The sequence below is a fragment of the Lates calcarifer genome, linkage group LG16_LG22 (assembly GCF_001640805.2).
Source record: "Lates calcarifer isolate ASB-BC8 linkage group LG16_LG22, TLL_Latcal_v3, whole genome shotgun sequence".
NCBI lineage: Eukaryota > Metazoa > Chordata > Actinopteri > Centropomidae > Lates > Lates calcarifer.
In genome coordinates this window covers 23,665,291-23,690,580 of record NC_066848.1, presented here as the reverse complement: position 1 = coordinate 23,690,580, position 25,290 = coordinate 23,665,291, and the positions used below count along the sequence as shown (strand labels likewise).

The 25,290-nt window shown below is 39.2% G+C and overlaps 2 protein-coding genes across 7 annotated transcripts in view; both read right to left on the bottom strand.

Moving 5' to 3' along the window:
* The window catches only part of smap1 (small ArfGAP 1), a 93,147-nt gene extending 82,946 nt beyond the window's left edge, over positions 1-10,201 (bottom strand). For all 5 annotated transcript variants that reach the window (XM_051076695.1, XM_051076696.1, XM_051076697.1 and 2 more), the window contains exon 1: positions 9,906-10,201. In XM_051076695.1, coding sequence (XP_050932652.1) covers positions 9,906-10,023 — 118 coding nt within the window. In that variant the 5' untranslated portion in view covers positions 10,024-10,201. The remainder of the gene's footprint in view (positions 1-9,905) is intronic.
* A 1,376-nt stretch (positions 10,202-11,577) lies between these two features.
* On the bottom strand, positions 11,578-23,390 carry LOC108895754 (neutral amino acid transporter A). 2 transcript variants are annotated; one of them, XM_018694656.2, is made up of 8 exons: positions 23,179-23,390; positions 23,031-23,073; positions 20,852-20,917; positions 17,673-17,839; positions 17,294-17,527; positions 15,908-16,102; positions 15,600-15,734; positions 11,578-15,119 (listed from the first exon to the last, which is right to left on the bottom strand). In XM_018694656.2, exons 3-8 carry the CDS (start codon positions 20,897-20,899, stop codon positions 14,876-14,878), a joined length of 1,023 nt encoding a protein of 340 aa, XP_018550172.1. In that variant the 5' UTR covers positions 20,900-20,917; positions 23,031-23,073; positions 23,179-23,390; the 3' UTR covers positions 11,578-14,875. The 2 variants fall into 2 exon arrangements, with proteins under 2 accessions (XP_018550172.1, XP_018550173.1); XM_018694657.2 differs by having other exon boundaries at positions 23,269-23,285.
* Between the last annotated feature and the right edge of the window lie 1,900 nt (positions 23,391-25,290).

Sequence of the window (25,290 nt, the reverse complement as noted above, 5' to 3'; positions counted from 1 at the left end):
CCTAATAAAAACTCATCATCTGGTCTTACTGTCTGTTCTTAAACAAAAACTAGACCATTATGATTCAGGTAGTGCATAAATCATGACAGATCAACACTACATAAAAAGCATTATCGGAGGTAATAAAGACTGAATCAGACAGAGGGATATACACAGGGGGGATGAACAAGTCTATAATGGACAAGCAGTTTGTTTCATTATGTTCTCTACAGGAAAGAGATAAATGCTACAAGAGCACCAGCAAACCACAACATTTAGAATCTTTCATAATGTTTGGCAATTTAATGTCACAACTGCTACCAGGTGACAGCAAAAACAATGGCCAGTGGATAAAGTGAAGATAGGACTCCATCTGCTGGTGAAAGAGGGCAGTGTCGTAGATTTAGCCAGCCCGAAACAAGTGATTAATTGATACTACTAACAGCATGTATTCAAATCCTATTATAGCGTATCTGTAGAGCTCCATTGTTGTCCAAAAAAAAAAAAAAAAAAAATACATGTTCCTTCAATAGCATGAACATACACACTGTAATTTATTTTGACTCAATCTCACACACAGTACACCATGCTGCTGCTGTAAAAAATGATCAAATGTGCTTTAATCTGCAGAAGAAAACAGTCATCAACAAATAGTCCTCACAATTTACTGAGCCTGTTTTTAACAATTATGAAACAAATTAACATCTTCAGCTGAAATAAATGGGCTCGAGGATAACAGGGTAGGAAAGTAGTACGTCAGTTAATCAGTTAAACGTAGCAAAAAATACACCGTCTGGCCAAAAAAAAGTTGTCACCCGGATTTAACTAAGCAAACAGGTAAGAGCCTTCTATTGGATAATTTCTGCATGGGCCATTATCTTTCAGCCTGGCAACAAGTTATTTAACCCCAACTGATGCAATGAGTAGCTTCTCATTTCTTAAACAACCATGTTGAAAGATACATCCCTGTGGTCGTGGAAAAGACGTTAGTCTGTTTGAGAAGGGTCAAATCATTGGCATGCATCAAGCATCTCAAGGAAGTTTTAATCAAAAGCAACTGGACTTAGTTGTGGTTTAGGAAGACGTTTCACCTCTCATCCAATAGATAGATAGATAACTATGACCTGGATGAATGAGAATATGGGCTTCATGCATCAAGCAGAGAAAACATCTAAGGAGATTGCAGAAACTACTAAAATTGGGTTTAAGTAAACTGGTTCAATCGCATTATTAAAAACTGGAAGGATAGTGGGGAACCACCGTCTTCGAGGAAGAAACGTGGTCAGAAAAAAATCCTGATTGATTGTGATCAGCGATCACTTAAACGTTTGGCAAAATCAAATCATAGAAAAACAACAGTAGAAGTCAGGGCTATGTTTAATAGTGAAAGTAAGAGCATGCGAAGGGAACTCAAGGGATTGGGACTGAACAGCTGTGTAGCCTTAAGAAAACCACTAATCAGTGAGGCTGATCAGAAAAAAAGGCTTCAGTTTGCTAGGGAGCATAAAGATTGGACTCTGGAGCAATGGAAGAAGGTCATGTGGTCTGATGAGTCCAGATTTACCCTGTTCCAGAGTGATGGGCGCATCAGGGTAAGAAGAGAGGCAGATGAAATGATGCACCCATCATGCCTAGTGCCTACTGCCATAATCAAAGCTAAAGGCGGTCAAACGAAATATTAGAGTGTGTGACCTTTTTTTTTGGCCAAGCAGTGTACTATCAATTCTCTACTGCAGCTTCTCAGATATGAGGACTGGCTACTTCTCTTTCTACTTCTCTGGCTACACATTTATCAGAAATTAAAATAATCATTAGTTGCAGCCCTATATTCATCCCTTCTGAAGGAAATTTAGAGTTTGTTTAAAAGATTAATGACACAGGTTCACGTGGACAGTCGAACACAAAAACAGCTTCTCAGTGTGTTAACTCTCTACTCGGCAAAACGAACCTGTCCTTCACACCTTTCAAATGCATACAATTGCAGGTGTGCATGTATGCTTTTGGGTCCAAATTAGTATGAGTGTGTGTGTGTGTGTGTGTGTGGGCCTGTGCCAGTATTTTATATGCGTAACAGCAGAGAGGTACCAAGGACAGGTTGTCAAAGCACTGAGTGCCCTGCAGGCGTTTGCTAAGATCTGCTGTGCCAACAGAGGAGAGCATGTTGCCAGCTCAGAGCACCCCCCTGCCACAAATCATAACTCAAACTCTTACACACTGCCAGTCTGTGTGTGTGTGTGTGTGTGTGTGTGTGTGTGTGTGTGTGTGTGTGTGCGTGCATATGTGTAGCATTTGACTTGCATTGGTGAAAGGACTGTGTTAAAACCAAAGGCGAAAATTATAGTCTGGACTCTAAGTCGACTCAGACTGAGATGCCAGGGAGGACAGGAAAATGGAAATGCAATCAATATGGACTCCATCTCTCTTTCTCTCACACATACACACACACATGCACAATGTGGGGCAGTGTGTGTAGACAGGAGATAGGAGTGAGGGTGGAATTACAGCTGAGAGACTAAGGTGAGTCACCACACTGCAGTGGTCATAGTGGGGCAGCCACACCCAGACACACTGACTGCAGCAGGCAGTATGGAGGGCAGATAATGTTTGGTCATGCCAAACCCTAAAACAAACTGATCAATCAAACCGGAGCCTTGTATTCCGAGTGGTCAGTCAGCCATGGAGTGAATGCTTGTTTCAAAAATCGATAAGAGCTAATACACTGCCTGTGTGGGATTTGCAGTTAACTGCATCCAGTGGAGACATCCATGCTCAAACTCTAAGTGAGAAAATTTCAGAAGTTGACAATAACAACTCCAGGTCCACTTACAGAAGTTCAATTCTGAAAAGCCAATAAGTGTTTATAGAAAATGTTTTAGCCCAAAAAATGTGTCTGACAATTTAAGATGTATCTAATGACATTGTGAAACTGCTGACAGCTCTACACTGATGAACAGGACAGACTGCACCACAGCCCTGAATCATTCAGGTTTCAATTCAAAGTCTGTAAGGTAGAGATTAAAAGGTTCACCCAGGAGATTCTGACCAACAACATATACAATATGACACATACCTGTCTTAAAATGATGTGATGCAACTAATAGGATTGTTTGGCCAACAGAGATACACTACTTATTCTTACACTGTGACTGTCTCTTTTAAAATATCAAAATGATAAAAGCAATTTTTGACCTTGTAAAAAGCACTAGCACTAGCATGCAGAATGTGCACTCACCAGGCCAACAGCCAAGAGTTTAAAGGTGTTATGTACGTTTTTGTGTCGAAACAATATGGGCTGGGGCTAGCTGATAACTTCAGCAGAGGAAAAGAAGTGATAGAAACAGAACCAAAACAAAATTTAACACTGACGTTGCTTTCCAACACTGCAGACAGGTCTTGGCCAGTACAGGAAGTTTGACAAGTTACATTTTCTACTGTCATGTTCAAAACATACAAGACTATAACAACATTCTTTATTTTTTCTTGGATAAAAACCGATAATGAACTGATCTCCCACTAGTCCCATAACAGTTACTCCCCATGATTCAAACAAGTCAGTCAGAGAAGCAAACTTGACTAGGAAAAAAATCTAGTCCACATTTAGTAGGATACTACATTAATGGGATAGTATACTTAACATTAGCCAATAATATTTAAACATACCTGCAATCATGAGATTTATAGCAATGTTATATTTATTGATATCAACTACATAGTTGGCCACTTATGGTAATAAAGACCTGTTGGTTTTGGACATCTGTTGTGTGTATATTGCTATGTAAGAGAACTATAAATGTTTACGCTTAAGTTACATAAGATACAGAGACTATTAGGACAGACAGAGATTGATGACCTTATAACCATGTATTTGGCGGGTGTCTGTTACACTCCTGTCTGTTACACACCTGTTAACTACCTGACTGAAATCGATGTGTCCATCACCTGTTTTTCAAACATCAGTTACACACAGAATGGAGAAGACTCATATTTGGCCAAGCATAACTTACATAGACAGAGGCTGCAGAGAGCATTTTAACCAGACACAGTCAAGACCGTTTTTGTTGTTAATTATCTACAGGTGATTAAATGTACAAGTGACAGTTGTCAACACAGTCGACAAAATCATCAGTCACTGACTGAATCTTTCATCTCCTACAGGCTGTGAAAGCCCCAATACAGCGATAGTCCACACACACACAGGTGTTTTCACTGATGATGCCTTATTAGACCCTCTCTCAAACTGACACATAATCCATTTGAATTAATTCAAACATTGAACCCATATAGCAGGGTGGAGCTGGTTCAACCTGACTACAGGTCTAATCAGCAGAGTAACTGAAAACACCTATGTGGGTGTGCAGACCTATAAAACACTTATTATCATCATTATTATCATTATCATGCAAGTTATAGTTAAAATTGCAGTAATACAATAAAAAAAAAATCACTCTTTCAAATCACAGTTTTGACATAAAAATGATCAAGCCTGAGTTCTTGGGCTTGGAAACTGCATGCAAATTCAAAATTGTGCCTAACTTGCTTGATGTTACACAAATGACTTTGACAGACAAAAGAAAAAGTCTCCTAAGCAGAGCCTGCAGAACACATGCATCTGTAACTGAGGTTTAGTTATTTATCATTTATTTTCAGTTAATAATTCATAAGCACTTATACAGTACTACTTCAGTAAACTCAAATAGTAACACCAAAGCAGTGGAAACTACATGATACATAAGATTAGTATTTATTTATTATTTACTTATTTACTTGCACAGATGTTTTGTATGTGTAAACAAGTGTATACACAGAAGCACACAGAGGTGCTGAGAATGATCTCTGTTAGTATCATCCAAAGACTTTATATTAAGAACGATGATGTATCTCCACTTCCTCCCACTGTGCAAATATGAAGCCACAAATCACCAATAAGAGCATTGCCATCTTGCAGTGGTGACGTCATTTACACCAGACCGACCAAATGAAAGTCAATCACAGATGTTAGTTATGACGTTTCACCCAATTTTTTGTAGCAACATAACTCATTAAAGCGGAAAAGTAAAATGAACACTTGAACATACATCAGATCAATCTTTATACAGTCATGCTGTCAACTGTTTTCATCACTGAACACTTACTCAGTGATTGTCACTTAAATCAGGAAAACACAATAAGAATTAAAAGACGTGTAGATACTTATTTATTTGACACTAACCTCTACTTTTCCATCAGCTTCTTCCTTACAACAACTTGCTCAGGTCTTTTGTATTAAACTTAAATAACATAAGAAAAACTGATTTCATCTTTCAGACTTTGGACTTATAAGGCAATCCATGTATGTTTTGTATAAAAATAGCTGTGACATACTAAACATGACTCATAGGGCATGGCTAGATGCTGCTGCTGCTTTATGACTAACAGTAAGTAAACATGCCTCAGGCTGCAGGGTGCAGTGCCTCTGGAGAATCAGATCCAATTTTAATGCAGTTCGCTAAAGAAAAACAGGTGAATCAGCTGATCAACTGCTGTGATCATTTATAGTCTGAATAAGAATCAGCTGACCGATGTGTCTCCAGCTTTTAGTAAATCAGAATGAAGTCTTGTATGTTTTCCCACTGCTATATGTTTTATGTTGACTTTTGCTTTTAGAAAGCAGGAGCAAAGACCTACATTTCACTGTTAGGGCCGAGCAATATCATATTATCATTTTAATTTTCATTATGTTATATAAATGTAATTTTATAGCATGATAAAAAAAAAATTATGTAAAATGATATCATCATCCTCCATAAAAATGGTAAGAAATGTTTGATAATTAATTTCCATGCTTAGACAGCATGCACAGAAATGAATCATGAACTGCCAATCAAACTGCAGGAATACAGTTTTAGATTTAGGTGATTAGATTGAATTTTATCATTACGATTGTTTTTCTGCCTCAGTTTTTTCTTTCAGTCAGGAGCAAAAATCAGCCTTTAAACCTGAAAGAAATAATATTTACTGATATGGAAGTTTTATCAATACATGTTCTACAAGATGTTTTTGTTGTGTTAAAAAAAGGTGACACTCTAACCAGAACCAAGAAGGGGAGGGAAAAGAAATGAAGAATTAACAAAGAATTAACTAACAAAAATTATCTATAGTTCAAGAAATTCAACTTTTCTCCTCAGCCAACTGGAGGGGCTGTCGGTGTCTAAGTTTAACTGACAGCTGCATGTAGGCTCAGCTCCTGTACCAAGAAACCTCTGCTATAACCTTCAAGTCATGGGCTGAGTGTGTGTTGTTAGTGGTATTAAAGAGTAACGCTGCTTTCATACAATGTCAGCAGAAAGGGATGAACAGAAAAAAAAAACACCCCTTATTCTGACTTTAGGAGTGTTCATGCATTATTCCAAGGTGGTTAGCCCTAGTGCTAACCTTGAAGTCACACCAGATAAACAGCCTAAATTAGCTACTTTACAAATTTATTGCAGTTTGGTACCTAGTAAAACAGATACAAATTAAGAGTGTATACGCTCCTACAAAATGTAGTGAATAGATGGGATTATGATGTAGTTGATGTAACTGACAGTGGCTAACTGACAGAAAATCCAGATATATCCGGCTGAGGTGAACAGTTTTTGACACTCAGCTGCTCATAATTACAGTTTAACCAATATGACGTGAAGGCAGCATGAGGACCACACCAGCATCTTAACCAGACACAAGTGACATTTTACACCCCTACATGCTGTTTAATGTGCTGCAGTTGAGCAGATAATTAGTCATGTAACCTGCAAATGGATGTTAGCAGTGTACTCTTTCCACTGAGTGTTTGTTTGGCTGCTTCGGCAAGCTTAGATTCAGGACGAGACATATACATGTCTGTAAGTTAGAGAATAAGGAGGCTTCAGCAGGAAAGCTAATGTGCGTTGCTGTTAAGAGTTTGTGGCTCTTGTGTTGTGTAGTCTGGCTCAGTGTGATGGTGTGCTCTGTCTATGACAGAACACCGATGTCACTGTTGATGCAAAATTTGACTGGCTATCATCTGCAGGGATCAATGCCAGCGCTAAGGTAAGACAGCCCACACTGTTTCTGCATATTTAAGGCTGTTTAATGAATATTGCTAAGGCTCTGTGTTTGACATGAGTTAAGCGTTTCAGTTTGGGAATCAGTGACAGCTGATAGAGGAGCAGACTGACGGCTCTGGATGGAAAACATGTCATGTTGCTATTCTTATACCTTTCCAGAAAATTTATATATATTATATATATATATATTATAACAGTCAAACATCTCTTCTCATGATTTTGTGTGTGGACTGAAGGACTGCCTGTTTACACTGCAGTCACCTCTAACATGAGTTTCTGCATTAACGTAGCACATCATCAATGTGTGTGTATGTTTAGACAAACACAGGTCAGTCCTCTCTACATGTGCTCTACATGTGGAGCTAACATAGCCTCTTTTAGCATTACCGTTGCTACTAGCTGTTGTTTCTGACTTGGAAAGGTCATGTTAGCTGCCAGAGCTGATAGATGTCTATCACACATGATGTGTCACATACAAATTCCCTATAACAGTAAATTCACAGGTTTCATGCAAGCTGCTTTATTTCTTGATAGTGAAATTGTCCATATATAAGCCATTCTAACCCCAATGCTGCATGCAAATCCTCAGTTGTTGTAACTGGGAAACCTGTCTATTGCTTTGTAAAACACTAAATTAAGGTGAGCCATTATGAAGAAAAAAAATATATATAATAGGTATTTCTCCCTTATGCTTTCTGATTTGTCTTCTCAAAGGAGAAGGAAAAGTAATTTGCAGAGCAGCCATATATTCTGTAGCAGACAAAAGACTGGCACTTTCTCTATGAAAACTGAGCAAACTCAGTCCACGGACAAAGACTTTGTGAGGCAGCTGAAGTAAAATTAGGGTATTATTACTATGAACATAATATGTTTGTATTGCAAATTGACTTTTGGTCTGAAAGGGTGGCTGTACTCTGCTCTGCAAACAAAACTGTGAGTAACATAGGTTTAGGTTTACACCTTCCACGGTGTGCCTGCAGGCAATTACAACACCAGGCTGGGATTCATTATCTATACCACTTATCCTTTGAGGGTCACTGACATTGGGCAGGGTACACCCTGGACAGGTTGTACACAGAGACAAACAACCATTCACACCTATGGGCAACTTAGAGTCACTAATTAACCTGCATGTCTTTGGACTGTGGGAGGAAGCCGGAGTACCTGGAGGAAACCCACATAGGCACAGGGAGAACATGCAAACTCCACACAGAAAATCCCTATGCCAACCTGGAACCTTCTAGGTAACAGTGCTAACCACTGCACTACTGTGCCACCTCCAGGCTAGGATCATGAAATGCTATTTAGATTAACATCACAGACGAGAATGACAAAAAAAATGCGAACAACTGTAATTTTTACTTAAATTGAAGCAACAGCAGCAGCAGCAGCAGCAGGCGATGATCAAAACACGTTGACTGACTGAGGGAGGTCTGGTACTACAGATTACAGTTGTCAGATGGCAGCATAGGCATGGTGATGACGCAAACGGCATTTAATCTCAGTCATAGGTAGCCCCGTTAAGAGCCGTTCAAACTCCACTCAAAAGTCTGGGAATTTCATGCTCCATATCGACAATCACACACGGTTTAGACGTTTAGCCAACATTCACAATCCTGTGGTAAATTTACAACAACAATTGTGCAAAACATTATTACATGAATATGTCGTTTTAAGTTGATGTCCTTCGGGTGATTGTGGCAGTTATTAAAAGTCATGCACATTTTTACATCAAGTTCACATCATATTGTAATACAGTACTGTTTGATGTATTTCATGTATGCCGAATTGAGCAGTGGTTCCTAACGCTTTATAAAACCTATTCGATTAAACTGTAGTTTAGCTTCGTTGCAAGGAAATATTAAACTTTCAGATTTTTGAATGGAGTTTGGGGGGGGGGGGCGGTTGCTCTGCATGAGGGCATCGTGAGTCAGATGTAAGGTGTCGGCTGCAGCTGCAGCAAACCTGCACTATGTGATGCTGACAAGTTTTTCTGTGCGGTACATTCACAGAGCAGAGTACACCTCTTACTTAATGTTGCCTACACAGGGCACGCATGTTTTCCGCTCATAAATAATCCAGTCAAGGACATGACATCGATAGTGTCGAGCAAAAACTGCGCCAAGTTAGCCATAGTTATACCACACACCACCGGAATTACAGGCCATTTGACTTCAAAATTAAAGCGCAAGGCACGAGTTTTCGATTCTTTTAACACAAAAGGGTATACAAGGTGAGACAGAACAATGCAATATTCAACCTCAATACATGAAACATTGTCCGCAACAAGTTTACAGTTTAAAAAACTTAGATGGACAAAAAGCATTGGGTGAGTAAAAGTGTTTACAACACTGCAAATCCACTGAGTTTCCAAGAAATATATGATAAAATCAGTAGGATTTGAGTCGATAATATTAATCTGCCATTGATATCTATTGCTTCACTTTTTTTCGTTAATATCTTTGTGCAAATTAACTTAAGTGCTTCATCGTGATTTTACTTTGAAAGTGCTAAACGGAAGTTAAACAGTTTTTGGTGCAACTTGGACAAATGTCGTTCAATACTGTTCATATCATTCATATTGACTTAATTCTGGCCGGACACGCAACAACTTAGCATGTTTGCATCGTGCAAAATAAAGACACGTAAAGGAAAAAAATATTTAAATCGGAAACACTGGTGTTGAGCAGCCAGGCTAAGAGGGATGTAAGCATAGTCATACACAAGTGACTCCCATCAGAATAACGTTGCAATATTTTGTAAGCTTTAGCAAGCCGTTAGCTATCAAGTTCCCCCATCATTTCATCTTTTCGTAACTACATTTGTGACACGGGGGTTTGCAGCAAAGACTATCAGGCTTACCTTTTGCCTCACAGTCAGCACAGTACTTGTTGTCTTCTTCTCTCAGCAGTTTAGACAGAATGGCCTGATGCTGTTCATTCAGTTTCTGGGCTTTTTCTCTCTCCGACCGCGTCGTCATTTCGCTAAAGTTTGGAGGTTAGTCCTGCTTGTGTAGAGCCGTTAAAAACCTCGGAATACTCAGCTTGTATTAAAAAGGGTGGGACATCCCCGTGTAGCCGCACTGTACTGCCTGTATTCAGTTAGCTTGCAACCTGCTAGCAAGGTAATATGGATCCAAGGCAGCATCATCCCTGCTGCCTTCAAGACTGTCGGAATTTTACCGCTGCGCATGAAACTGAATCAGCTTTACCGGATCGCACAAGGAATCTATCTATCTATATATGTGTGTGTCTACACACACGCACACACATCCATCAAAAAATATTACTGGCAGATTTAAGAAGCAGCATCCAGCATCTTATTTTGAAAGTGTTTCATGAAGTCTTAGTGGACACATTTGTATCTCTATTGCAGTTTCTGCATCTAAACCTGTACACGTCACTCGCCAAGCCAAGAAATTCTGCTGCCAGAGCAGACAGGTGTGATGCCGGGTGAATCACACACACACACAGGTGTGATGGAGGTTTCTCACATACAGACGCCTCGTATACAGAATGTACAGAGCACTTGCCCACCACTGAAATGCAGCTTCCATGAACTTGCTCGGCATTAGAGAACAGGTGTCACTGACGATGGAGCAGCACAAGCCCCTTCCCTTCACTGTACAGCTTCAGCTTGTCTCCTCCATGGGCATCTGTTCTGTAGATCAACTCAAAATGTAGAAAATGAAACACGCTGAGGGTACCAATAGCTTTTCAAAACCTTAAAAAGGACTTCAGAGCACGTACTCAGAATTAAAAGTAGCACTCTGATGTGTGTGTTTTTAAAGCAAAATGAGACAACTCACAGAGCACAAGGAATCATCTCTGCATCAAGTGCAGATACATCTGTCGACATTATTATTCTAATTAAAGTGTGAAGAGTTTTGTCAAACGCAGGAAACCTGCATCAAGAAAAGGGAACAGCAGCCACATGCTGAAACTAATAAAGACATTACAAAGTGTATATAGTGGGTGGTTAACAAATACTGCTGACACGTAACCTTTTATACAGGGGCCCAAAAACTCAGACAATTGCACCAGGGTACTTCACAGCTCCCTCATAATTTTTTTGGGAATGTTAACATTCCAAAAGGATGCTGCGTGAGATGAGCCTTTTTCAATGTACCAATGGATATATAGACAATTATCACTAGATTACTTTTATACTGAGGAAAATGTTAAAACATGATGATTGCCAGGTGATTTCTGGATTAATAGGGAGTATTTTCCCCTGTGGTTTAAATCAGCTTTATGGACATCCATTCATTTATTTATGATGGACGTCAGAGATCTAATGAAGTGTCAGAAATCTCAGCACCAGGCTAATTAAACACAGAATAATTCGTTGGTACCAACAAACTCCCTCGGTTTGCTAGATAATCACATTTTTAACTTCTATAAGGACGACAAGCTGTCCTTTTTTCATTCTGCATACAATTAGAAAAAGAGCTTGAGCTCATATAGACCTCCTGTATAATATCCTGAATAACATTATGACATAATTATAAAAGTTAGAGACAGTAGTATTCTCATTTTGGTTCCATGAAAATTTTTACTGTATCCCCTTTAATGTTGACAGACAGCAGGACCAACAGCAAAGAGATAGCTGTAATGTGTTAGACACTGACATGGCACAGGCAAGGTACACCTAAACATAAATACACATAGAAATGAAAGAACATTTCTAACAAGAGTTTTCTCAGGAACACTGGGGCAGAGGAATTCATTAAAAAAGTTAATCATAGCAATAAAAAAATTTATACTGAGGGAATTTATACTGAGGGAAAGGATTAAAAGGAGAGAATACAAATAATACAAAAAGTTAAAACAATTATAATAAATTAATATCATCTAACATCACATTCACACACACATATGCACATATATATATATATATATATATATATATATATATATATATATATATATGGATGTGTGTGTGTGCATGTATATATATAAAACCTAGTCATTAAATTATTTCGGTTCAGGTTAATAGAACAGTGGTTAGCTTAGAAAAATCATCATCAAACATACTAGTTTACTTCATATTTTAAGTAGACAGTTTCAACATACATACTATGATCCAAAACTAAAGCAGCATTACCACGTCATAATGAGCATCTCAGCACATGAATAAAATGCACATTCATACATAAAGATCCTTCACCTCTTAGTGGTCTTCACTTTAAAATACAGCATAACATCACAAGACTGAGTAAAGACGCTGTCTCATCACCAGTTGTTCCCTATTTATGTTAAATAATAAATCAAATAAATAGGAAGTATTACCACTGATATCATTCAGCTATGTCAGCTAAAAAACGAATGCAGTCACCCTCACTTTTTTACTTCTGAACTTCACATTAATGCCTGTCACCACTAGAGGACAGCACAGGCTCATCAGTTAGTTGCTCTTCTTTTACTATCAGTGTTCTTTAGCACCGATATACAAGACAAATTCCTTGCATGTGCAAACTTACTTGGCAATAAATTCTGATTCTGGTTCTGTCAAGTCCTGTATCCTAAAGGTTGACTTTCTGCAAAACCATTCAAAATTTGGCACAGTTTCATTCATGTACAACCGTATGCCACATTATATGGACATCAACTATGGGAGGCGCAAGTCTGATCTTACACTTTGTATCCCTATATTAAAGAAAACTACCAGTCAGTTATTTGGAGCACTTAAAAAATCCCATCAATTAAGCCAGGATAATGACCAATGTTCCCTTTAAAGTGATCTAGCAATGACAGCCATTAATGTATCCCACTGACTGAGTAAAGATATGTTGCTAATTTCTGCCCTAAAATTTAGCCAGTAAGAGAGAAAGAGTTTGGAGGTTTTAGTGTTACGAATCATGGATTGTGACATAGCTCCCCTCAAAAATTAATGTAACTTCCACTGAAGGTGAATATGTGCAAGCTTTTGAGACACCACTGAAAAAAATCCCTTTGAAATCAAAGGATGGATTCTCCAAATAATGGCAGTAGAGAATAGTATGGTGTGAACTCATCATTCAGCTTGGTCCAGTATTTGTGAATAAACATTTGATGATGCTCTGAGTTTTTAGTGAATTCCTTATGGATTTTCTAGGATTTCTTAAACAAAACCATCCTAAACCACTGACTTTACTGACAACCATAATCAAATGTGTGTCCTTTAATAACTGGGTGTTTTGGTGATGCCAAAATATTATGTTTGCAAACTAACAGTCAATTGTAATTCTGGCCATGTCCATATCTTTGACAGTATCCCATTAGCTTATTAAGATGCCTTCAAATATCTCTCCATCTTGCGGCCATGTTTGTGGTCTTCAACTTTTGGGCAAGAATTACAGGTTGCATTTACATGATTACAACTCTGCTGTCTCAACAGGACTTAACAGATTAGCTTAATTTCTGTTCTGTACTGAGCTGGGGTTTTTTTTTCACCATAAATGAATCTAGTATCTTTTTGTTTAACTTGTTACAATTCCAAACTTAAAAATAATCAGGTTAGCTAACGATGACATAGTCTGAACATCTGATATGCACATTGGCCAAATAAACAGCAGCTAAGAAACAAGTTTGAGTCACAGCTAACTGATCATTGCATGTTAACATTGCATTAGCTGGCTAATTAACAAACAAAACTCAAAATAAAATAGCTACTTTCCTTTATACATAGATAACCCTTGGTGCATTAGCAACTGTGAAAGCTGGCTGCAACAGCTGGGTGTTCAGAGTGTAGCCATTATTAGTACGCAGACTCCAGGAGCAAATTTGTAAAGCAACTATGGACCAATTCTAAAATGCTGATATGAAATGGAAATGAAGGCACGTAATATCTGTGCCTTATCCTGTTTGCATTTGGCTATTTATTAGGTCTTTTTCCATGAGAGAGATTTGGAGAACCATGACTATGTAAATACCATTTTGTTTGTAACATTCTGTTTACTTAGGGATAAACAGGATTAGTCTGGGATGTCACTGGGTTTATCGATAATGGCAATACACACACAGGTACGAATGCATGTATACTATTTTATATGGTCCAGCCTTGAAATTCTTTACCATGCTAGGCAGACTGGGTCAATAGGCTTGCCAAAAAAAACAGGCCAAATTCTTCTTCTATTCTTATCATTTGAAGGGTTAATGTTTGACAGTCTGCTGATGGTCAGCAAACACAAGTCTGGTCACATCCTGTAAACATCTCTCTGGGTTGTGACAGCTATTTTAAACCTTGAAGCAAAAGTTCCTACTTGTACCTGACTTTAATTTAAAGACAGAATGTTATCTTGTTAGAGACTAAACAAGCTTCCAGAACGTGTGATTAAGCTGCAAGCATTGGACACTTTGACTGGTCAGATTTTGGCAAATAGTTAATGTTCTACTGTTAATGTTGGTCATTGTGTTTGCTGTCTGAAGAAAAAAAAAAAAAACAAAGAAATGCACTTGATGATGTTCTAACATACAAACATGGCCACACCTGTCTCAAACACCTCAAGAGACAAACAAAACTATGTAATTTATGGGAATGTGTGTTTCCATCCTTGTATATCGCAAAATGTTGTAATCAAGATTAAAAAAAAATACAAAAAATCTGAAAATTAAAAAACCTTTCTTCTATGTTGAGGAAATATTTTCAAACTGAATAATTTTCAAATCCATTATATCCTGATCTGAGTTGAAATATTTGGATGGAAACCCAGCTATTGAGACAGTGGCCCAAGTGACCAAATTTCAAAACAGCAGCAGCAAGTGCATTGTAGACAGTCAATGCTCTAAACAGACTGTTACTATGGCACTTTTTCCTCACAGGTGAAAGTCTTGCTGAGAGTATGGCTGAGTTCACAGGACAGACTCGATAGCTTCCGGCGTGGCCTCTAAGCCTTTGGTTTGGTGCGTGACCAGCGGCGAGGTCTCCTCTTCTGCCTGGACATTGGCCACTGCCTCCACCCGGACCTCCGCAAGCTCCCCTCCCTGCTGCTGCTGGTGCTCCTGCTGCTTCTTCATCTCCTGCTGGTTGATGTGGTGGAGGATTCCAGCACCCAGAGCATCACCCTCCACATTCACCACAGTGGTGGTACGATCCCTGTACGCAAAGTGGACAGAAGAGTCAGACAGCATGTCAAATTATATTACACAGTCCTGACCTTAAGAGTTACCATCTCTCACCTGTTAAAACCATTAGGACTACTACCACAGTTCATCTTTCTTCATTCAAAGCTCATGCTTCTCATTCCCCTATTATTTCCTCCATTTATTTACAATAATAGTCTTTAAGTTAAATGTATTTCCTGTTTCAAAAACTCAGATGTATTCGTTCCAGAAACAATAGCACTTGCAGAGGCCCTCAGCTGAAATTCAAAAGCCATACTTTTGTACCACCTGTAACTACAACAGTGGAGCTTATTGCAATTTCTTTTTTTCAGACTGTTTCCCTCTGCTTCCCCTCTGTTAGGAAACCCTGATCTAGCATTGCCTCACTGAAATGTTGGCAATGTGTGTGCATGTGTGATCAGACATAGGGGTGTGTGTTTTCTAAGTCACTGGGTTCATGGGCTTTACTCACACAATCCAGTCAACAGCCAGCATGAGGGACAGATCGTTGGTTGGCAGGCCAATGGCCTCGAGGATGATGGCGATGGTGATGATGCCGCCAGCTGGGATGCCTGCAGCACCGACACTGGAGGCTGTGGCTGTCACCCTAGAAATGTTAATAAACATAATAAACATGACAATAATAATAAAAAAAAAATGACTCCTATCAGTTATAGAGGAAGTAACAGAGAGCTGGCTTCCTGAAAGTTGTCTGTTTTCATTACTTAACAGTTACGCTGACCAAAAGGAAGGAAACTTCTTATCATCCCAAGGACTCACAGGATGGTGAAGATCTGTCCAGCGTTCAGCTCAGCATTGTTGAGCTGAGCGATGAAGACGGCAGCGATGCACTGGAAAATGGCCGCTCCGTCCATGTTCACTGTGGCTCCGATGGGAAGGATGAAGCGGCTGATGCGTTTGTCAACACCGTTATTCTCCTCAACACACTTTATCATAGAGGGAAGAGTTGCTGAGCTGGTGAGTGACAGAGAGAGATATGGTGCATTGACTTAATATATTTCATCTTTATCAGCAATTCAACTGAAACTAGTGCCAAACATTTTTTTTACATTCACGCTTCTCAACCTTTACCCCTATATCACTGCAAACCATATAATGTTCATATTGCCTGAGCTGGTTAATAGATCAGTTAGTTTATTTGTGTTAGAGGAAGAAAAAGGCCTCAAAGCTTTTACATAATAACACAATAACACAAACAAGCTAACCGATTGCAGCAGGTGGTATTCCAGCAACTCCAATGTTCTGCTCAGTAAAATTTGTGTTTTCGTCAAGGGAGTCTGGTGGCAACGTTTCGGTTAAACAAGAAGGATCTTAATCTTAAATAAAAAGGTCTATTTCTGTAGGAATCCTATCCGTAATGTTGTCATACACTTAAAACAACAAACTGAGTCTGTCAGTGGCAAAAACAAGCACTTTGATGTGGTCAGTCGCCCAGCTGGATCACACTGCAGCAGCTGTTGGCGGTGCCTGGGTACGCAGCTCTTGCTCAATGCTGCACCGATTCTGCGAGATCAATCATTTACACCAAAAAGTATGGGAAACAAGGCCCAGGTTATCCTCTGCAGTTAGCCTTTAAAGTCTTGGCAGTTTTGGGGCTAAAATGTTACGTTTGTCTTAAAGGTGGTGATACAGCAAAGGTCACAGGGGTCACTAAACTCCCCTTAGAAATTAGAATGTGTTCAATAAATGATGAGATATCATGTGCTCAGTGTGGCACAAGAGTAAAGTTCATGCACAGAAAAGTGCTTACCTTCTACAAAGCATGTGCTCAGTAAATTTTATGGTGGCATGCCAGATTTGGATCCCTGTTGTGTACAAATGGAACTTTATGCCAGACAGTTGAGCCAGAGGAGAGGTTAGGGTGTCAAGAGTAAATCCAAAGTTTAAGCTTAAAGGGGTGATACTTTCTACTCATTTTATGTTGTCTATTTGCTTCACTACTACTGTGCAGTGCTACTAATCTTTTAGGGAGATGGACCCTCTGACTTTTTGCTGCTTATGAATTCAACTTTCCATCTGTAAAGAAAAAAATTAGCATCTGATATTTACATTTACTTTTGATTCAGATAGATTTCCATCACTGAGATGCAAACTCTTTTTACCTTACAATACTGTTCATTAGAACCATGTGATGTGACAGTATACCTGGAGCAGGTGGCAAAGGCAGTGGTGAAGGGTGTGATAAGGCCTGACAGGAAACTGAAGGGATTCTTGCGTGTGAAGCCAAAGTAGATGAGAGGCAGGACGATCCCCCCGTGGATAATGTGGCCCAGGATTGAGGCGAAGATGTATTTCCCCAGACTAGTGACCAGAAGAACTACATCTTCCATCTCCACAATCTTACTACCAACCAGGAACATGATGCCAAAAGGGATATACCTGAAAGGCATGACAAAATGCAGAGGGGAAAAAGTTCTTTTTATCTGAGCATTGAGCACTTATTGAGTATTGTCACAAAGTATCACCTGATGCAGTCCAAATATACCACCATCATTACCACTGTAAACCTGTGAGCTCTACTCACCACATGATCCAGGACACCAGCACCATGGTGGCCTCATTGAAAGCATTGAAGAAACGAATTAGTTCCTCTCCCTCATCTCCCAGCTTTCTCAGCGCCACACCAAACACCATGGCAAATAAAACCAGACCCAGGATGTTCATGCCATCTGTTTCTGTACCAACAGGAACCTAAAACACACAGCAGAGGAACACTGTATAAGACTAAGCAAAAGTGAAAAGACTGCAGAAAGGAGGAGGAAGTAAGACTCACTATATTTACCATTGGTGTCATTTCACTGAAAACACCCACAAATATCTTTCACAACTGGCTACTTAGACAAGGTAACCTAGTTTAGCTGTCTAAGAAGCCAGTTATAAATTAAGAAAGATGTCACTCATTAATTTTTGAAATAATTCTACTATCCTTTGAAAGGAGGTTGGATTAATTTAAAGAAGAATAAATGTTTAGCAGCTCTGTGTGGCTGTATTTAGACACAGTGTTGCTTTGAGTTAAATGCTAACATCCCCACAATGACTATGCAAACATGCTGATGTTTAGTAAGCTTAGCAGCATGTTGTCATATTTAAGTGTATTAACATACTAACACGTTAAACATAAAGTACAGCTGAGGCCAATTGGAACATCATTTGTTTTGCAGGCGTTTGGCCATAAACCAGAGTATGTAATGTATATAAAGTTACTGAAAGTATCCTGAGTGGAACATGAATGTCCAAACCAAATGTCATGGAAACCCACTCAACAGTCACTGAACTATTTCTCTATGAAATACCAGAAATATCAACCTGAGGGTGAAGTTTGAGAAAAAAAATCACCAAAATCATCAGAACATCATCTGAAAACCATGAATGTCTGTGACAACACATCCAATAGAGACATCATACATAATCCTCTGGGGATCATGAATGTCTGCACAGAATTTAACAGCAATCCTTCTATAAGCTGCTGAAATATTTCAGTCTGGACTGAAGTGGTGGACCAGTGGGACTGGTGTACCGATGTAAAACTGTGTGCTGATCAAACAAGCCTGGTTTCTTAGAGTCATGAAATATATTCATTAACCAACTTGAACTGGAAGCTCATGTGCTGCCTTTCATTATGGAGATGTAAGTTTGTCAATAACACGGTCACTGTCAATAGCACTGATATATTCTGTAACAGTTTATACAACACCTCTTGCTACAGAATGTGCGTGTGTGGGTGCATAGGTCTGAGGGCAGTTGAAGGATTCAGTGAACTGGATGATGGATAACGAATAAGGACAAGGACAAATCCTGAGCCCAAATCCTCTCCCATTGTCCTGAGCTCTCCCACAGCTCCACCAACTTCATCCCCTGGCACTCAGGGGGACTGTCCACTATGACCCACGACAGACAAATTCCATGGACTGATGCCAAGATCAGATCCCCAAACTGTTCCCCTAGACTGAGAGCAAACCATGGCCACTAGGTAAAGGCTGGATCTGGACGATTATTGTATGTTCACAATTAGATAATGTTATATGGTAACCTCTCACTTATTTAAAAACCTGTAGGTCAAGGAAGTTGCAAAAAAATGCTTTTATGGAGCATTTTATTTATTCTTTAAAGGTTCATTAGTAACCTGCAAATCTCTGGCAAGCTATGTTTGTTCCCTGTTCAGTCCAGCACGTCATCTTCCTCACAGGTCCAACTGATAGCTGCCGGGTCAAGATGACCTGTCCAAAGGCCAACACGTGACTGACTGAAAGGACATCACACTCCAAATACAGAAAAGATGTTGACAGGCTTTATGTGCTTGTTTTAAAGTTGTACAAAGCAAGATTTGAATAAACCCTGTTTAACCAGATTAGCGGGTTCGGGTACAGGTTGTGTTGGGATCAGGACTGGTCATGTTGGTTCACCTATTGCTAATGACATTGTATAGGCTATGTGCGTGTGTGTTAAAATAAACCTATAGCCTATATAAAATAATGCTTTTTGATGGTCATTAACAAGATGCGCACACGTGTAATCAGGGTAAACAGGCAAGCTGTAACCATGGTAACAACAACTGTGTGTAAGCATAAGGTCGGGTTCTGGCATAAAAACAGGGAGCCTGTCAGGTTTGGGTCGGTTCCTACTCCCTCGGACTCATGTCGGGTTTGGACAGAAGTATGCGTCCCAAGCCGCAATCTAAACCAGATGCCAAATCATAACTCTAATTCTACTCACTGCAGATAATTTCATGTTTAAAGTTACTGCTGTGAAATATCCCCACAAGAAGTAAGTGATAAAAATTTTGGAAAGGTCCAGAACCATTTATACAGAGTTATTGCCCAGAGAAAGCTGGACTCACCCACAATTTCTAAAGTACCTTTAAACACATCAGGAATTTTAAAGGTTTCAGTGTTTTTCAAATAAATGATGATATTAATAATTATATATTGCACAAATGTCTGAACATGTCTGATGGCAGTGTATACCATTCCAAATGACCACACAGGGTGAAAAGCCTACCACTTGCCTCACATAAAAAGGGGCAATAAAATGACTCTATTGGGGGGATAATGACATTCATTTCTGGACAGTGTTTCCCTGAAGGCATTCATAATGTTGCCGCTCAGATATTCAACATGAAAGGGACGTTACTGTCAGACCAACTAAAAGGAGCAGTGTGGATTTTGTCGCCCATTTCTCATAGTCACATATTTTAAATGATCGATGGATCTGCTTAAAATCACAATGTTGTCCTTCTATTAACACATATAGGTATTAACAGTAAATAATTGCTTATGGAATCCAAACATCAAGTCACTGTTATTTGTTGGCAGTGAACCTGAAACCTGGAGACATTTTTAATCTTTAAATAAATAACACTTTTTAAACAGAAGTTTAGGACACAAGCATAGTCTTCTTTATAATGACCATATTAAAAGAAACTAATATTTTAACATCTCACATGACCAAGGGCACTTTTCTAAACTTGTCAGCATTTCTCCATCAATCTTAAACCCAGTCTCCCTAAAACAAGTCATCCATTACCATCTCACATAGTGCTCATTCAGCAGTGACTGAGCCACCTGTTTTTAATTTGGTACAGATAGAGCACTTTCCCTTTCAAAGATGCAATGTTTTACACATGTAACATACAGTGTGTGTGTGTGTGTGTGTGCATGTAGTATGTAGTACGTATGTTACATGTGCATGATTCCCTATTTTTACCTTTTGATACAGGGTGGTCCCATTGGTGTTGTTGCCCACAGCAACCATCTTGTAGTCAGTGGCATACTGAAACATAAAGGAAAGGAAAACTTGTTGTAGTTAATTTTGTTTGATGCTGTTTGTTCAAGCATTTTTGTGTAGTACATTCTAGTGCTGAAATGCGTGGCTATTGTCAGCATGCAAATAACATGCAAATAATGCTACACTGTCAACATGCAAATAACATGCAAATTTCTGTGTCCCGTTACAGCACTGTCACCTCATAGCAAGGAGGTTCCAAGTTCCAGGTCAATCCATTTTTTACAGCCTCTACTGAAAATATTGATTTCCACTGAGTGGAAATTTCACCATTATTTTCTCTTTAAAATAGAAGTACTCAATATCACTTCTACAAGAAAACAGTTAAACTGAAATGTAAAAAAATGATAATTTGTGGTTTTAGCGCATTGATGTGGTGTAACTTTTTCTTAATGTCTAGCACTTCTGTTTTTCACCAAGAAACATTTGCATCATGTAACTGCCTTGTTATGTGATGTAACTATTGACTTGTCGATATACATTTTTTTTAATTAGGGCAGAGCTTGGCTACCTGTGCCTCCAGTTTTTATGCTAAAATATGCTATTAACCCACAGACTCTTTGAAAGAGAGTCAAACTACAAACTGGTTTATTTCCAATCATATAATCAAAGGCAAACTTGAACATAACACTTAAGATTGTTCTTACTTCTAGAGTGCTTTAATACTCCCTAGGCCTCTTACACACTTCTAATAGTTCAGGTCATAAAGACCTTCACAGTGTTTTACAATAGTCTATAGTTTAGCCCCAAACTATGAGTGATAGTGGACATCTGGAGACACTTCTCCTGTCTGTTGCTGGGGCAACCAAGGTCTTAATAAGTAAGGATGCAGACAAAGACATAAACTTAGACAGTACTGTCCAAATCCAGTTTCAGTCAAGGATGAGCTAATTAGAAGTGAGGACATGATAGATGTGATAGTTATTAGGTAAGACTATGTGACAATGGTTGGATCTGTGTGACCAACAGGGTCTTCACACCTATAGATTATATTTGGGTAAAAAACAGGAAAGCGTTGGATTTTTAATGTAAAACTTCGAAAAAAAACTTCTCCCTGCGACATTTAAACTCATGGTGAAGGAACTCACCAGAAGAAGCAACTCCCTCTAAGGAATGCAGCATGTGCACAGAGTTGGTCTCTCACTCTTTGTCTTTCTTTAAACATCCCTATAGACAGACCTGTATGGACTTTAAATGAGGCTATAGACTCTTGATATTAAAACATTCTTGGACAAACAGAGGACCTACAATATGTGACTACAGTCAGAAAACTAACAAGACAGTCTTCACTGTAATCTAAATCTCACACTTCATTTGTTTAAATGTCTGCTTAAGCATCTAGCTGCTTGTCATTTTGCGTAAATCTCCCCTCTCCTCTGCTTTCTTGGTTTAATCCACACTTGGACCCATTCCATAGGGTCTCTACCACTGTATAGGTTTGGTTGTGGGGGGTGGGATATTGAACTCTATGACCTGACTGCACTTTGAAACTCCATTTACTCTCCCTGTGAGAAGTCATTAACTTGTTTGTGGGTTATTATTCACTGGCTTGGTTTTAGGCAAGTTTAGGGCAATTGGCTCAATTATGTGTGTGTTTAAGTGTGTGTGCACATGAGTATGTGTGTCCTATCTTTTGCATGTGTGCATAGCCATTTTGTATCCCCACGTCCCCAAATATTGAACTTTCCTGGTTCTTATTTTAGCCTTAACGGACACGATCATAGTTCTAGGAAGTTAGAGCGGGCCATGTTCAAAAGCAGTGAGGCGAGGTGGGTTGCTAGGCTGGCTGGAATGGAATGGTCTTGCCATGGTAACGGCTGGTGAGGGACAAGGAAAAGAGGCATTTGAGCGAACAGAGCGGAGTGCAGCCGGTCTCTATTCTGAGCATCTCCTCATTTAGAGGCATTGTTAGGCTCTCAGCGGTACAGCCAGTAAATGAACATAGAGTGGCATCCGCGTGGTTTGGTGACATAAATTCTGATGAACAATCCACACAAGACACAGGTGGTACGGATTAAGAGACAGAGAGTAGTGATAAAAAGAGGAACTAATGAAAAAGTGAGCACTCTGCGGTGTGGTGAAGTGAGGTGCTGGCACTCACAGAACGGAAAGCAGCAGCCACCAAGTTTGCTGGGAATAAATTCCTGGTAAAGAGAGAGAAAAACAAGTTAGATACAGAGAAGATTATGTGGTAATATTGTATGTTTGTTGTATATGTGTTCTGTTCACGAAAAACACAACAGAAATACCAGCATCAGAATTTGACAAGTCTTTCAAAACCATGTGGTTGACCCATCTGAACAGTAAATTGTTCACAGGATTGGTTTGTCATCACACACTCTGTACTTTGGCTCTTTTCCCAGGATCTTCCATAAAGTCCACTGCTCCACAAATTCCCTGACAGTGCAGTTGTTCTGGCACCGATCTGCTGTCTGGTTCATCTTCTATTAAAACAAATCAGCAAAGTCTTTACTGGGATTAGATATTCATGGAGGTTTCACTGTACTCATTTACACTTCACTTTTCCTTAATCTCTCTGTTTGGAGGGTGCCTACATACAGACGGCCTTGACCCACGAGCTGTGTTTCAATTTTACATTACATTCTAATTCTAGGCAGGTTTGGGCTCTGTAGCGTGTTCTTACTGGGAAAGTCATAAAATCAAATAGATCCCTTTTTTGTGGATGCAAACCACTGACTCACAGTGTGAAGAACTCCTCACAGATGGAAGAAAATGTAGTTTATCTGTCCATGGTGTTTTAAAATAGCAGTTTGCTTCACATGTGTCAGTGCAAGTCATTTGTACAAACAGTAAAGTATGGACAGGTGAGAAATTCAAGGAAAAACCAACATTAAATGTCGTGGGCCACCACGAACCACCAGAGCAGCTTCATTACACCTTGGCATCAATTCTACAAGTCACTGGCCATGTACTGGACAGATGGAGCGCTATTCCAGTACAGACTATTCAGTGACCCTCAAGCCCTATGGATGGGGCCACTGCCTCCTGTTTCTCCACTCATTTTTTCAGGTTTTTTTCTTAATTCGTCACGCTCAGATTTTTGCCAAGAACTGACAAAAAAAGCCTTTTGTGGTTCAAGAAAAATCTGTTTTGCATTTGAGGTGAGATTTAATTTCCTATGAAAAGCATAATCTATTCTATCTCATTATAAATGTGACTTAAGTAGATTAAGGGGACATTTAATGTCAATTTCTATAGCTACCAGAGAGGTTTAACATAATGTCAGTACTTATTGTCTAATGAATGATAACTTGTGTTGAGTTAACCAAAAGTCAAGACTAAGCAACATAGGCTACATGGGTGAAACATTCATCTGGACCCATTTCCCTGTGTTTGCAATTGAATTCTGTTGTTTGTAGACACCACCCAACCAATCATGCATGCTCAGCATGTATTAGCTTCAAGACTCTGTCTCTGGTTAATAAATCCCCAATAGCTTTTGTACCAGTTTGACATTAAGACATTAAAGCTAAGGTCATTTTGGCTCATCCTCACCACACACGTCTAATTTCGGGTTAGATTTTAAGTTTACAGTGAAGCAGGGGTTATTTTAGATGAAAGTTTAAAGTCACCATCTTGCGGTTTAGGGTTGTGGAGTGCATATTAATTATCAAAATGTAATACTGGTATTATTGGTCTGTACAGGCACAGGCTGCTGTTTCCATGCATGGTCTGTACAGCATTTGGTTTATGGGCACACTGACAGCACAGATACAGACACTCCATAGCTACAGAGACTGTTGAGTGTGCATCAAAGGGAAAATATTGTTACTGTTGCATCAGTCCTGTTGAGCTGTAAAGACATCACCAATGAACTGGTTCCCCTCAATAATCCTTCCAATCAGGCCAGTTTGCAGTATTTGAATTGGAGAGCATCCAGTGAGCTGGTTTATCTCATCTGAATTACATGGGCTGCTTCTGTTGACCAACTGGAAATTGCTTTAAGACAGTTCTATAAATCAGTGCTTTCAGATTATTCCACATAAAATGTGGAATCAATTCATGATTGTGGTTTTAATGTCATGAACATCTAGAAAGGAGGTTATTTTAACTCATCAGATGAGCTTAACATTACTCAACACTGAAGCAACAAATAGTGAGAGAGTATGCAAAAGATTTCTTCTGCAGCAGTTAGCATACTAACATTTATTAGCACTTTAGTCAAGACATTCCACCATGTCATCCTCATGGTGGCGCTAGAGGAAAAATCAGGGATCGCCAAAATCAGCTGTCTTATGCTGCATTCACGCAATGTCAGCAGAATGAGCAAAACTCCTTATTCCTGAGGGTGTTCACGCATTATTCTAAGATGGTCAGTGCTAGTGCTAACCTTATACTCA